Below are 15,410 nucleotides of genomic sequence, written 5' to 3' on the forward strand. Positions count from 1 at the left end.
TCACATTCAAGAAGACCTGGGTGGACTCACACCTATCAGACTGCCTAATATGACAAAAAAAGGAAATGACAAATGCTGGAGAAGATGTGGGAAAACTGGAACACTAACTCACTGTTGGTGGATCCATCCATTCTGGAGAGCAATTTGGAACTATGCCCAAAGGACTATAAAACTGTATGTATCCTTTGATCCAGTAATACCACTAGGTCTGTATCCCAAAGAGATTATAAAAAGGGAAAAGGACCCACATTACAAAAATGTTTAGAGCAGCTCTTTTTGTGGTGGCAAAGAATTGGATATTGAGGGGATGCCCATCAATTGGGGAACGGCCACACAAGTTGTGTATATGAATGTAATGGAAAGCTATTGTGTTATAAGAAATGATGAGCAGGCAGATTTTTTAAAAAACCTGAAAAGGCTTACATGAACTGATGCTAAGTGAAGTGAGCAGAAGCAGGAGAACATTGTACAGTAACAGACTTTGACAGACTTAGCTCTTCTCAGTACTACAATCATCTAAGACAGCTCCAAAAGACTCCTGATGGAAAATGCTATCCACATCCAGAGAAAGAACTATGGAGTCTGAATGCAGAGCAAAGCAGACTATTTTCTCTCTCTTATGTGTTTTTGTTTCCTTCTTTCTCATAGTTTTTCCCTTTTGTTCTTATTCTTCTTTCACAACATGCCTAATATGGAAATATGTTTTTAAAAAAAAGACCTGGGTGGAACCCACCACAGTCACCAGTTATGTGACCCCAAGAAAGAGTCCCAGCCTCTGGTTCCTCATCTGTGATATGGGGATCACCACACTTGAATCATTTCTCTCACAAGGCTGTTGTGGGATTCAAATGAGATAATGTATGTGAGGCCTCCCTGGGAAAGCTTGGGTTCTGTGCACATGCCAGCAAGAGTTGCTGTAATGTATTCCCAGAGTCTTGTCTCCCTTTCAGACGAGGCCTCCAGACATGGCTTCCTTCCTCACTTAGTCCCATGTATCCAGACCCCCCTGAATCCTCTACCTTATCTCCCCAAGTCCAGCACCAGACCAGTTCTAAGACCTAATGAAACTACAAAGCTTCTGTCAAAGCAGGGAAAAAACTGATGCAGAGAGAACCAGAGTCAATAAAACAGGATGCACAATAACTATGACTATGTCAACAGAAGGGACAACAGCAACAAAACAACCAAAAATTAACATTGCAAAATTACAAAGAAGGTTGGCCCCAAGAGCTATGAAAAGACTCCTCCCCCAACTCCTCCACAGAGAAGGGGGGGGCTCTTATTCCTCTTTTTCTTTCTTTTAAAAAAAAATTATCATAAGGGATGGTTCTCTGGGAAGGGGTAAAGGAAGGGAGGGACACACACACATCCACACACACGGTAAAAGGAGAAATTTGGCAAAGTAAAAATGTTAAATAGTAATAATTTTTTTAAAAGACCAACAAGACACCCCGGGGGTATCAGGAGAAGAGGGTTTTCTAATTTACTATCAGTCCTTTGGGATCCCTATTCTCTTGCCTAAACATATCTAAGAACTCACCCACACCTATCGGTGCTTCTGGCTCCTTCTTCAAACACCCAGAACACTCTGCCAGGATCATAAGGCCACAGATACAGAAATGGAAATATGTAGATATAGAAATACTCTTGGAGATCATCCAGTTCAATTCCTTCATTTTACAGATGAAAAAAATCCAGCCCCAGGGAGATTAAATAGTTTGCCCAAAGTCATACAGGTAAGTAAGTAGCAAAGCCAGGGCTTGAACCCACGTATTCTGAATTTAAATGACTATATCACAATGTTGACCTATAGAGCAAGCAGGCCAAGCGCCCCAAACTGCAGAGTTCCCAGGATCCCTTGGGCTGGGAAACCCGAGTGACACTGACCTCGCTTATGCAGCCAGCCCTCTTTAACAATCACGACGTCGTTCATGGCCGCCAGCAGGTGAAGAGAGGCTGGGTGGGCCCTGAGTGGTCACCTTGATCCTTCTGGAAGGACTGGAGGGTCTCTGGAATCCCAAGCCTGGGCACCAGTCCCAGCAATTCTGGAAGAAGTCAAGAAATAAAGAGTAAATGGGGATGTTTCTAGGTCACAGGAGTCACTCCTTCCCACATGAACATTTAGGAACAGACTCAGGGTTGCGGGCATCTGTTTGTCACACAAGGGGTCACATATCTGACTTTTACTTCAGGATCACAAAGAATACCCCCTACAAAAAATCCTTCCAGACTCCCTGGTCAAAATTTAAGTCAATGGCTTCCACAATGCATTTATGCAACACATATCTGCACACATACTATGTGCAAAGCACAAGCACAATCTAGAGGCTGCTAGGTGATAAAGTATAGAAAGCCCTGGGTCTGAAATCAAAAACACCTGAGTTCTAATCCAGCCTCAGATACTTATTAGCTGGGTGACCCTGAGCATGTCACTTTACCTGTTTGCTGGAGATAATAGTAACACCTACTTCCCAGGGTTTTTGTGAGAATCAAATGACATAATATTTGTAGAGCACTTCACACGATCCCTGGCACACAGTAGGTACTTAATAAAAGCTTGTTTAAAAAAAATCTGGTTTCAACCTGGTCTGTAAACACTATATGGGCAGAGTCCCTGTCTTACCTAGATTTTGGATATGCTCTAGTCCAGCACAGGGCTGGATACATAGTAGGTATTTTAAAGGTATTTTTTGATGACCAATATGGAAATAGGTTTTGCAAGTCTCCATATGTATAACCTATGTCAAATTGGTTACTGTCTCAGGGATGGGGGAGGGAAGGAAGGAGAGAATTTGGAATTCAAAATTTTAAAACACAAATGTTAAAAATTGTTTTTACATCTAGTTGGGAGAAAAAATAAAATTTTATTCATAGCAAAAAATGTTTGTTGAATGTTCTCTCCCCCTTATCATCCATAATGGGTACATTAATCTTGGCATATGTCTCCTTTTCATATACCTTTCCTCAGACTCTCTCCCAGCCCAGGAAAGCCTTTCCTTCTTTCATTCTGCTTGCTGAAATTCTAGGAATTGGATTTATGCTAAGGAAGTCATTAAAACGCCTATCTCCTTTGACCCACCGATCTTACTGCTAGGTGTATACTCCAAGAAGATCCAAACATAGAAAGAAAAGTTCTATTTACACCAAAATATTTATAGCAGCACTCACATAGCAGGAAAGAAGTAAAAACTAAGCAGCGGCTCTTTAACTGGGGAAAACTCAACAGTGGTTCACAAATGTAATGAAATGGTACAGCAAGCACCATAAGAAAGACTAGGGCAACCAGAGATGTAATGAACTGTTGGCAATGATATAAAGCAGAAGCAGGAAAACAACATATACAGCGGCAAAAACGTAAATAAAAAGAACAAAAAAACTGAATGTTGTACAAGGATAATGACCAACCTTGGTCCCAAAGGGAAAAAATATATATACCTTCCTCTCTTGGGGGGGGGGGGGGAAGAGGGGGTAGACACACTGTGGGTGCAGAATATTGCTATACTATACTATTAATTAGATTAAATGATGGGTTAGTTTTACTAAAAAGTTTTTTTTCTTCCTTTTTATCTTCTTTTGGTAGAGAAGTGGATGACAGATTTGGAAATGAAAGTGATGCAAAAAGAAAAATAACAATAAACTTTAGGGAAAAAAAAAAAGGTAAATCCTATGGCTCATTCAAGATTGCTCAAATACAGGAAAGCTTCCAGCCCAAAGAGGAAGCAAGGCACAGGAGAAAGAACCCTGCCCCTAGAGTCAGAGGACCTGGGTTAAAATCCTATTGTGTTCAAGCACCCAGGTTCAAACATATACTACCTACCAAGTAACATTACAAGAAGTCATTTCAACTACCCTGGTCACAGTTTCCTCATCTGCAAAATTAGGGAGTGCCACTACATGGACTCTGAGGTTCTTTCCAGACCTAAATTTATGATCTTTCCAATAATACTCATGATCAGCATTATATAGTATCCCAAAAATATTAGAGCAGTTTTAAAGTGGAGTTTTTTAAAGCTGAAAACTGCTCTAAGACTTTTGGAACATGCTTTATAAACTGGTGCTTTCCCTCTTTTGCTTTCCTCTGTGAGTCTTAGGTAAGAAGGAGGGAGGGAGGGAGGGAGGAAGGGAGGGAGGGAGGGAGGGAGGAAGGGAGGAAGGAAGGAAGGAAGGAAGGAAGGAAGGAAGGAAGGAAGGAAGGAAGGAAGGAAGGAAGGAAGGAAGGATTTATTAAGTGTCTATTATGTGACAAGATACTGTGTTAAACAACTTAACAAATATATTGTCATTTAAGACTCACAACAGCTCTGGGAAACAGATGATATTATTATAGCCATTTTACAGATGTGGGAACTGGGTGATGGATTTTTCAACCATGGCAACCTCAAACCCTGTCTAGGTTCCCTTCTACTTCTGGAGCGACAGTCACAAAACAGAGGGAAAGAGGGCTAAAGGTATTAAGAATCAAACAATTTTTACACGGTCTATCAACATTGACTTAGCTGTTAGTACGCTAAATGTGAGATCCTATTGTCTCCTGAGCAATACTCTAACATACTAGTAGAGGAAGTGAATCATATCAATATTGACATTCTCACAAATGAAATGGAGAAAAGAGGAAGCTTCAATTAAATGGAAGGATGGTTCGTAGGTTATTATTGGGGAAGCAAGAAAAGGTATTGACAGGCACTGGTTTTAATCTTTCTCCCCAAAAGCAATAAGAAATATTTTATATTTAAGTTTATAATGTTTCTTTTTCTTTTCTTATTATTTGTTTTAGTATTTGTCTAAAAGAAAAGAGGAGTGAAAAAAGAAAAAAGCAATAAAAAGCATCATTTTGTGGGATGTGCAGTTATATTATCTTGGTAAAAAAAAAAGCAAAAAAGACCACACTGAAGAAAATAATTTTGGTTTCCATGCCAACTTCTGTTGTAGACTATATTGGAGGAAATGCTACAAATACACACACACACACACACACACACAAAATGTGACAAGATCCTCAGAATCAAATCAACATATACGTTGATGCTTGGTAGTGAAGGTAGGTGGGGGGGGGGTTTGAATGGGGGAAAAGACCTATTGAAAAAGCCTCACAACTGACATTCCAAAGAAACCATAGAGAAAACTGTTACCCACCTCCATAGAGAGAACTCTGAATGTAGATTGAAGCATACTTATTTATTTATTCTTTATTCTTTATTTTTCTGATTTGTTTGTGTGTTTTCTTTTGCAACATGGCTTATATGGAAATATGTTTGGCATGACTTCACATGTATAATGGGTATCAAATTGTTTGCCTTCTCAAGGGGTGGGCAGGAGGGAAGAAAATTTGGAACTCAGAATTTAAAAAAAACAATGTTAAAATATTTTACATTTGATGAGGAAATATTAATAAATATATATATAACATACATATATATGCCATGCAACTATGTGTCCTGAACACTTTCTTTAAAGTAGAGAGTTGGAATGTGGCGGCCACTGCGGACAGCAATCATCACACAGGCACACAAAATGAAATTGATTAGAACTTAACAGCAGGATATAAATGGTTATCAAAGTAGGAGTCCTTTCTGAATCATCCTGGGCAATCTGATTAGTAGCTAGCTATAGGAAAGGTCAAAGGTTAAGACCAAGTTGAAAGAAAGGCTCTAGATACAAAATGAAACTGAGTAAAGTTACACCAGCCTCAACCTGACCTATTCAAAAAAAGCTACTTACACAGAAAAATAGGAAATGGATAAAGGAAAAGCTGTATAGTAGTTAACTTCCCACAGGAGTTTAATCAATGTAAACAACCACCCAGATAAGAAGGCCAAAAGACCTGTAAAACTGCCTTAGCAAAGAAACACTGGATCTCCCGAGCAGAGACACTGATGCATTTATGGACCAATCTTATTTACAATACAAATTTATTAGCAAAATGTCATAAAGGAGGATGGTGGGACAGCATAAGGAGTATCTCCTCAAACAGCAGAGGGCAATAAGTCAAAGGATTTGCATAAGACCCAACTATGTCAGATAATCTCAAGAGCACTTTACAGAGGAAGTTTGAAAGAGGACAAGAAATGCATGAAAAATGAAGCAGATTTGCCAGAGTCTCCAATGGCAATCTAGTTTCATTATCCTTGGCAATGGAATGGCCAGACTTAGAGTCTACAGTGTGGCTGGACCAGACCAACTTCACGGAAGAAATCTGTGCTTATAAGTAACACAACTCTGAAAAATATTAAAGGATATATTTTCAAGAAATCTAAAATAGAATAAGAAAACAAATAACTGAGAAAAAAAATATCACAAGACCTTTTTGGGTCCAGATCTTTGATATCAAGATTCAAAGGGGCCCATCCTTTATGAATACAAATCTACAGTTGTTCAACAAACAACTGGAAAAAAATCAGACTTCTTTTGGTCAAGATCTGTGATTTCTGGACTCTGGGGGACCTCTAGGTAAGGAAATTTCCTTACTGCAGATAGATGTTCAGCAACTTTCAGGATCAGAGGAGTGGGGGCACTGAGAGGGTTAAGCCCTGGGTCAGTCAGTATACCACTTTTGACGAACCCTTAAAATGTGACCCCGGGCAAGTCATTTAAATTCTCATGGCCTAACCCCTGGAAATTCACTCCAATCATAAAGACTATAGCATTAGGACATCCTGACCCTTAGGCCCAGTTCTCTATCCATTTACACCGTGCTGCTCTGCCTTTTTATTGCTACTAAAAAACAACAACCACCACCAAGGAAACACCATTGCCTAATCCATATGAAGACCCTCATCTCAATAAAATCTTTACAAAAATGAGCTATATTCATAGAGGGAAAACTCAATGAAAACATTAAAATGCAACAGACAAGCTTTTGCAAAGCTTTCTATAGCAAATAACCATACAGATGTTCACTCAAATGACTAATCTGGAGATATCAGATCCCAGTGTTTTTTATTATTTATTTTTTAAAAAAACTACACATTTAACACAATAGAGAAAACTCAGTATCTTCCAGATAAGATGATAACAAACTTCCATAATAGAGGATACCCCATAAGGGAACTCAGAGATCCTCTGACTCAAAATACCAAGCTCAGCACCAAACAAAGAGACCTGTGTGCTCAAAAGGGCTCACTACAGTCACAGGGAATGCCTTCTAAAAAGTCCAAATGAAAGAGGTGAGGTTCTCCAGAAGAACCAGAGAGATACCTTTGGGAATTAGAGGCAGGGGTTCAGAGGACCTGAATTCAAATCTTGCCTTCCTCAATTTACTACCTGTGTGACCTGGGGCAAGTCACTTTTACCTCTGGGGGTCTCAGTTTCTTCATCTATAAAAAAATTCAAGAGTTGGGTTTATAGATAACATTGTACAGATTGCATGAAAAGCTTGGATACTAACTGGGCTTCCTCAAACAGGATTCAAGACTACTCAAAAGAGACAGACCTAACAATCCACCCAGAAAAAACCAAATGGGGAAGAATGTCTATTTTTGCAACTTGATTAGCAGACCACTGAGTCAGCCCAACACAACACAGACCTTAGGCAGATACAGAAGGTGGAGAGACCATGAACTGGGCCCAAAATCAAATAGGGAGATGACAGAAGGCTGGACTGCATTTGAGAAATTACATGGCACTTTTAATAATTCCAAGCTGCTCCCTGTCAAAAAAAAAAGCCCATCTTTTCTTTAACACTAATGTTCTTTTGCAGATACTATGTGGAAGTCTTGAATCATGGAATGCCATCATTTCAAAGGCTCAAAATTACTGATGACCTTAAGTAAAGGCCATGGAAGAGATATATGAGTAGGGCATGAGTGGGCTGCCATTTATTATCAACAATGACGAGAGCTGAAACCAGTAATATAAAATACATCATCCAGGAAACGTTTAATCCAAAAAGGCCTGGTCAGCCTATTATATAAAAGGACAGCCTAAAGGCAAAAGTTAAAATACCTAGAACAAGGGATTTTTTTAGTGTTTTTTAAGTATTTAAGGTATTTTGTAGGGGGTTTTATTTTGACAACTATAATTCAATACAATTGGTATCTTTTACAATCCTGTTTATTTTGTTTCATGCATTTAAAAATATTATTCTAAGATGTCCATAAAAGTAGGCTTCCACAGCCAGCCAAAGGGGTCCATGACATAAAAAGGATTAAGAAATTTTGAGGGGCAGCCAGGTGGCTCAGCGAGTAAGAGCACCAGCTCCAGTGTCGGGATGACAAGGGGATCAAATCTGGGCTCAGATACTCAGCACCACACCCAGAAATAACTGGCTGTGTAACCTTGAGCAAGTTACTTACCCCTGATTGCTTAAAAAAAAAAAAAAAAGAAATTTTGACCCAGAAGGAGGCCTACAGCAGATTAGATAGATAGATGGGAGATTGATGGGAAAACATAGACAAGAATCCATACATTATAGATGGGTTTTTATATGCGATTTGGAGGGAATTCCATACCAATGAGAACATGGATCGCTTAAATATTTATAGTTAAAAGTTGAAAAGCAGCAAAGACCCCTCCCCCAAAGTCACTAAACTATCTATATTTTTTGACCCAAAGATACTACCGTGAGGCCTATAACCACAAGAGATTAAAGAAATGAGGAAGAGAATTCATGTTACAGAAATATTTATAGCAGTTCTTTTCACAGGAGTCAAAAATGGGAAACTAAGGGGAAGACACCTATTTGGGGAATGGCTAAATAAATTATGGTACATAAATGTAGTGGAACATTATTTCACCATTAAAAATGACAAAATGGACAGTTTTAGAAAAAACAAAGACTTCTATCAACTCATTTGGAGTGAATTGAGCAGAAATAGAACTATGAATACAATAGTATAAAGGAAAACAGCTTGGAAAGACCTTAGACCTCTGCACTGACAAATCAGCATTCCAGAGGCCCCATGATGAAACATGTTCCCCACTCACCTCCTGAAAAGAGAGGTGATAGACTCAACACAAGAATTAGATATACATTTTTCAGACACAGCCAATTCAGGAACTTGTTTTTGCTTGACTATATGTGTTTGTAACGGGGATTTTGCTTTTCTTGTTTTCTCATAATTGTGGAGTATGAGAAAGGGGAGATGGGAGAGAGAAAAGGCAGACCTTCATCTAGACTTTCAGACATGGTCGGTAATGGGAATTTGCTTTTTTGACATGCATATTTTATTTTAGTACAATGGGGGTGGGAGAAGTGGGTCAGAGAGAAAATATAGGTTTGTTAATTTAAAAAAATAATAAATGTATTATTGTTGTTGTGTTTGTCCTTTGTTCTTGAAGAGGATCGTGACATCTGGGAGATAATGACATGACTTGCAGTTGACTTTGATTTGAGGGAGGGCTGTGAGGTCACCAGCCTCACTTTCTTCTCCAGAGCCATCTGAGTCCCGTGGCCATCAAGATGACTGAAGATGGTCCAATAATAAATGACAGTAGGGGAGGCCAGGTGGCACAGTGGGTAAGAGTGCCAGTGCCAGCCCTGGAGTCAGGGGACCCAGGATCGGTTCCAGCCTCAGATACTTGGCACCCACACAAAATAACTGGCTGTGTAACCTTGAGCAAATTACTTAACCCCAATTACTTTAAAAATAATAATAATAATAATAAAAAATGACAGCATCAGACAAAGGAAGGACACCTGAACTGAGAGTCAGGAAACTTGATTTCGATTTCTGACTTGCTCTGTGACTTTAGTCAAGTCTCTTTTCTTTCCCTAAGCATGTTTTCCCCTCTAAAACATGGGCTTTGGAATAGATGTCCTTTTCCATCTTTAACGTTTTGAAATGATATTACAAAGATAACAATATAAATTACTCAACTACTCTAAAATACTTTAATACTCTACACTTTAGGGCATAAGTTCTGGAAAATGGGGGAAAAAATCCTGTAGATTAGAAATCAAGGAAGATTAAAAGAAACAGCACCTGAGTTAGATTCTGAAAGGCAGATAGGACTGGGGGGGGGGGGGGGGGGGAAGAAAGATTGTAGTAAGATATTCTATTTAATGAATAAAGCCAAGTCACAGACATCACTGTTGCAGATGACATATTGAGGGAGGCCAGCTCAAGAGTCAAGGGCCTTAACCCACAAACAGAGGAGAGGGTAATTTTCTCCTACCTACAAGAGGAAGCCACTGAATGACCTGAGTCAGTTATTCTTTAAGAAGATGTCTTGTGCAAAATGGTCTGGATAAAGGATAGACAAAGCAAGGAAAACCAGGGAGGAGGTTATGATAATAAGTCTAAGTGAGAAATGTTGAGAATGAACTTTTGGTAATTCGAGAGAAGGGGATGGATCCAGAGACTGTAGAGGGAGATACAGGACTTGTTGAGCAAATGGATGTGGAGGTGATGTAAGGGGAAGAATATCAAAAGATGACTGAGGTTTCAAGTCTGGGTGACTGGGAGGATGGTAGCATCTGTCACCCAAGAATAAGGAAATTGAGAGGAGGGACATTTGGGGACTTGTTGAGTTTGAAGTGTCAGTGGGGTTTACAAGGCAAAGATGTCCTTTAGGAGATGTGGCATACCGGGTGGTAGAAGGTGACTTTGTATATCCTAGACTTCAAATGCCAGGAAACTTCCTTCATCTTTCATCCCTCTTACATGTTATCATATATGTAATTATACATATAATAACCTCCATTTGTGCTTATCACCCTCAGATTGTCACCTCCATGAGAATAAAGACTTGTCTTTTCCAAATTTTGTATGTGCCTTAGTACTTTACATTGAGTAGGCATTTAATAAGTGTTTATTGATCTTTGCAGTGGTAGCAGACTATGGGTGTGGTACATTTGATATAATCATCAGACTCAGCTGATAAGTTGGTTGATATTGTTACAAAGGGCTGGCTCCCAAGGGATAGGGGAGAGGGATATATTTTGAAATGAAGTTGATTTTTAAAAACCCCAAAAGATATAAAATAAAAACTCTGAATATTGAAAAAAAAAAGATCAGTCATTCAACAAAATTATTAAGCCCTCACTATATGGAGACCCTATGCTAAGCACTGTAGAATACAAAGAGAGGTAAAAATAGTCCCTGCCCCTAAAGGAACTCACATTCTAATAAAAAGGCAACTTGTAAATAAATAGGTACCCACAAGATGCATAACTCCTAGTGGGAAGGGTCTAGCAACTGGTGGGGACTGAGAAAGGCCTCCTGCAGGTAGTGTTTGAGCTAAGTGTTGAAGGAAGCCAGGGGGATTTTATGTAGCAGAAATGAGGAGGGAGAGCATTCCAGGCATTTTGGGGGTGGGGGCAGCCAGTGCTAAGACACAGAGAAAAGAGATGGAGTGTTGTATTTGAGGAACAGTGGGCTGTTTATTGAACCAAATTAGAGGAGCCTGCCAAAGAAGACTAGGGAGGAAAAAAAGGGTTTATGGACAGCACCTTAGAGGATACCCACATTAAGGGGGCAGAAAGAAGATGAGGAAAAAACTAAGTAAGACAATCCAGAAAGAAAGGGTGATCAGTGTTCAAAAGCTACAGGAGAAGTTAGAGAAGGGAGGCCTGAGAAAAAACCGTACAAAAGGCCTGTCATTTTATTTGCCTCCCTCACTGGCCCCACTTGGGGAAAGGGAGAGGAGAAAAGAGAGACTCCCAGAGACACTCAAGTCCCACCCAACACTGATAATTCCACGGGTGTCAGAGGTTGGGAGTGAGGCACAAAAGCCAAAAACACCAAAAAGTTATTCTCTTAAAATTAGCCTATACCCTGGGCCACCCTAGAATCAAGGGACATTCTCTCCAATCCGCTGAAGGACTTTTTCCAGCAGAATGTGGCTCACCATATGACCCTGGGCAAGTCACAAGCACTCTAGACTTGTTTCCTCATCTGTAGAAAGGAGGTGGTAATAAAGCCTGCCCCCAAAACCCTCTTATGGTAAAGAACTGAATGAAGTAATGGGTAGGAAAACTTTTGGGAAACCCTAAGGGACTAGAAAAAAACACTGTCCAACTCACTGGCCCAACTCTCTAGAGGCCCAGCATCTATATATTAATAAGGCATCTTGCAAATTTTAAAGCCCTATATGCAAATACTAGCAATTATTAAGTCCTACCTTCTCCAGGAAGCCCTTCTAGACTACTACAAACTTATGCTGACCTCTCCCTTCCTGACCAAGAGCACTTGCTGTTCTGAAGCCACATTTTACATATGATCTTGCATCATATATTGTTTACAATGGCAGTCTCCAGACAGAATGCCCAGAAGCACAGATCACATCTCTTCCTCTGATCTCTCCCCAGGTCAGAGCTGAGCAAAGGACCAGACACACAGACTCAATGTATAGTAAGGCAGCACAGCACACTTACTAGCTGTATGGTCATGGACAAGCTATTTCCCCTCTCTAGGCCTCAGTTTTCTTATCTGTAAATAAAATTAGGCTATTTGCTTACAACACTGTTGGGAAGAAAGTGCTTTGTGACCTTTAACACATTAAAGATGACCCAAAGGGTGAAGGGTGAGGGGGTGAAATTTCCCAGGTTTCAAAGACAAGTTTAATAGGAGCTAGAGACCAGCAGAACCTGAGAATCCCAAAACTCTTCCCTGGGGCTGTGCAGACCCCAAAGTTCCCTTCAAAAGACTAGTGGCTTTATAAATTCAAAATCAAACAAGTAATATTAAAAACCTGCTATGTGGAAAGAACCCTGGGGTTTGTGCTGAGATGTGAACTTAAATGAGTCCCTCATGGAGCTTACAGTCTGAGAACAGAGAGTTTAGTTTAGCTTAGGAACCACCAAGTTATTCATGTCTTTCCCAAATACACACACCCACACACAACCAACCCTCTCATCAATGTGCAACCTGGCAACTCGTTGGAAACTTATAGTTTAAGACAGTTGCCTGAGGCAGTGAGAAGTTAAGCTTGTGATCACACAATAAGCATGTGTCAAGAAGCAGAATTCGAACCCAGATCTTGTCAGTCCATCCAAAAGACTTCAACCAATGGCTCTCACAACCTAAAGGATGATCCTACTTTCAGAGCTAGTCAAACTGGCAGAGTGATGTGACTTTGCACAAGGTGACAGCTGGACTGAAAACTAAAGTTTCTTAATTCCTCCACAAGGACTATTTCCAGTCTAATCCCCCCCACCCCAAATAATAATAATGGATTCCATTTACCCCCAGCTGATAGATGAGGAAACTGAGGTGGAGAAAGGTAGTTACTCAGTCAAGGTCATATTGCCACCGAATGCATTAACAACAAAAATAATCATCCCTCACAGGTATAAGATGCTTTATAGCTTCCAAAGCACTTTCCCTTCCATTCTCTCATTAAATCCTCACAATAGGAGGCAAGGCAATGAATCCTCCTCTCCCTACTGCCTGGTTAATAAAGATCCTGCCAGGTAAGGGCCTCCACAGTTCAGCCCCAATCCACCCAACCTGGAATCTCACCTCTGCAGTTAACAATTCCAGCTGTTTACTGTCCCCTCCATGAAGCTGTCCTCTACCCCTCAGCTGAAAGTCATCTCTCCCTATTCCAATTTCTGCCTTTTAGACTGAAAAGACTTGTCACATTCTCTCTTGGATCAATTATTTGTAGCCAAGTCTTTCCCTCTGTTAGATTGTAAGCTTCCTGAGAGAAGGGCATGCCAGGCTTCTATCTTTGTATTCAGAGTGCCAACCTCAGGGTCCGCCCACAACAGGCACTTAACATTTACAGAATTTAATTTTACAGACTTAGAAAAGTGAATCGATTTGCCCAAGGTCACACAGATACCAGAGACGGGACCAGCACCCAGGGCTGTCCAGCAAAATCCGATGCCTTGGAATAATTCGGTACAGAAACAAGAGCCACTGACCGGTCCGACCTGGGGATGGATGTAGTGGAGCAAATCTCCCCAAAGTCCAAGCGGAAGCTACCCTGGGGTCCTTCCTAATCCAATCTGGCCCAGCTCCCTGGGAGCCCCAAGCCTTTCCAGGTGGGCACCTCAATGTGTGTGCGCCCGGGTCCCTTCCTCCTGCGGGTGGCACGCCGGCCGGGCCCGGCTTGCTCCCGGCCACCAGCCCCGGCTCGCCCCGCCACGCCCCCCGCCAGCCGGGCCGAGGGAGGCAGGCGCCTTGCGCTCACAGGTCTGGGCTCTGGGGCCCGGCTGGCTTGGGGCGGCCAACAGCTTCCTGTTCGCTAATCGCAGGATACAGCGGCGGCGGGGAGAGGAGAGAAGGTCGGGGAGGAGAGGCGGGCAGAGGCGGGGGGGGGCGGGCCGGGGCCGGGTCCTTTTTTTTTTTTTTTTTTTGCACAAAAGGAAACACAAAAAGCCACGTCCCGGGGCGCAACCCCGTGGAACAAAGCGCCCGCGCCCTCGCCGCGCTGTGCCGCAGGTCTTGCGCCCGGGCGCACCAGGCCGGACCCCCGCCCCCGCTCGGTGCGCCCCCCCCTCCTGGCCCTAGGGCGCAGGAAGAAAGGCTTCCTGACCCCTGAGGCCGCTACGGCCGAGAAGTGGGCTTACCTGCGGAGAGCCGGGCCTGGCCAGGCCCCGGGTGAAGGGGGGGGTCTCTGCCGCTGGCGGGGCGCGGGCCTAGCCGGGCCGGGGCCGCCTCCCGCTCTGCATGCCAGTCCGCTCCGGGGCGGGGGGCTGGGGGCGGGGGGCGCAGCGCCTCCCCTCCCTCCTCCCTCCCTCCCGGGCCCCGGACGCTGCCGCTGCCGCCGCAGCCGGGATTGGCCGGGCCGGGGATCCAGCTGTAGCAGCCGCTGTTACAGCTGCGGAGTCCGGCTAGCCTGCCCTCCTCCCTCCCTCCTCCTCCTCCTCCCGCCGGATCCGGGGCCGGGCGGGGGCTGGGCCGCGGTGGGGGCGCAGGGTCCGGCCGGGGAGGGCAGGAGGGAGGGGCGGCCCGGAGAGCCACCCCCCGGCCGCCTGCAGCGCTCTGGGCTGGGGCTACCGCGGCCCCGGCGGGCGAGGGGGGGGGCGCAAGTCCGGGCGCGGGGCCTCCGGATCCCTCCAGCGCGTCCGGCTCCTCCTCCTCCCTGGCGACCCGGACTCACACTGCCCTACACATACACACGCGCGCGCGCACACACACACACACACACAAACACACACACACACACTCACACAGTCACAAACACACAGACACACACCACTGTGGCTAGTTCGCCCGCCCTCCCATTTCCCCGCCCTCCCCCAACTATGCAACCAACATCCGCCCGGCTCCTCCCCGCCTCCTTCTTCCTCTTTTCCCTCCTCCCCCTTCCCTTTCTCCTCCTCCTCATCTCCCTTCTCTTTTTCATCCTCTTCTTCCTTCTTCTTCCCTCTCTTCTCCCTTCCTCTTCTCTCTCCTCTTCTCCTGTATCTGAATGTCAAATTTTCTATTCAACTCTGGTTTTTTCATCAAGAATGCTTGGAAGTCCTCTATTCCACTGAATAACCATATTTTCCCCTGAAACATGATACTCACTTTTGCTGG

General features: G+C 43.1%; 1 protein-coding gene across 2 annotated transcripts in view; it reads right to left on the reverse strand.

The window, feature by feature from the left end:
- AKT1 (AKT serine/threonine kinase 1) overlaps window positions 1–14,588 on the reverse strand; it is a 136,591-nt gene extending 122,003 nt beyond the window's left edge. The window contains exons 1-2 of one of the 2 annotated variants that reach the window (XM_069103831.1): window positions 14,456–14,588; window positions 1,888–2,045 (exon numbers count right to left, since the gene is read on the reverse strand). In XM_069103831.1, coding sequence (XP_068959932.1) covers window positions 1,888–1,933 — 46 coding nt within the window. In that variant the 5' untranslated portion in view covers window positions 1,934–2,045; window positions 14,456–14,588. Of the gene's footprint in view, window positions 1–1,540; window positions 1,727–1,887; window positions 2,046–14,455 lie in introns of those variants that run through there. The other variant, XM_069103830.1, reaches the window with a different exon arrangement.
- Between the last annotated feature and the right edge of the window lie 822 nt (window positions 14,589–15,410).

Source organism: Petaurus breviceps, unplaced genomic scaffold, assembly GCF_028583685.1.
Source record: "Petaurus breviceps papuanus isolate PSGF00001 unplaced genomic scaffold, PetGlider_PUasm1.0 64, whole genome shotgun sequence".
In the NCBI taxonomy this organism is placed as follows: Eukaryota; Metazoa; Chordata; class Mammalia; order Diprotodontia; family Petauridae; genus Petaurus; species Petaurus breviceps.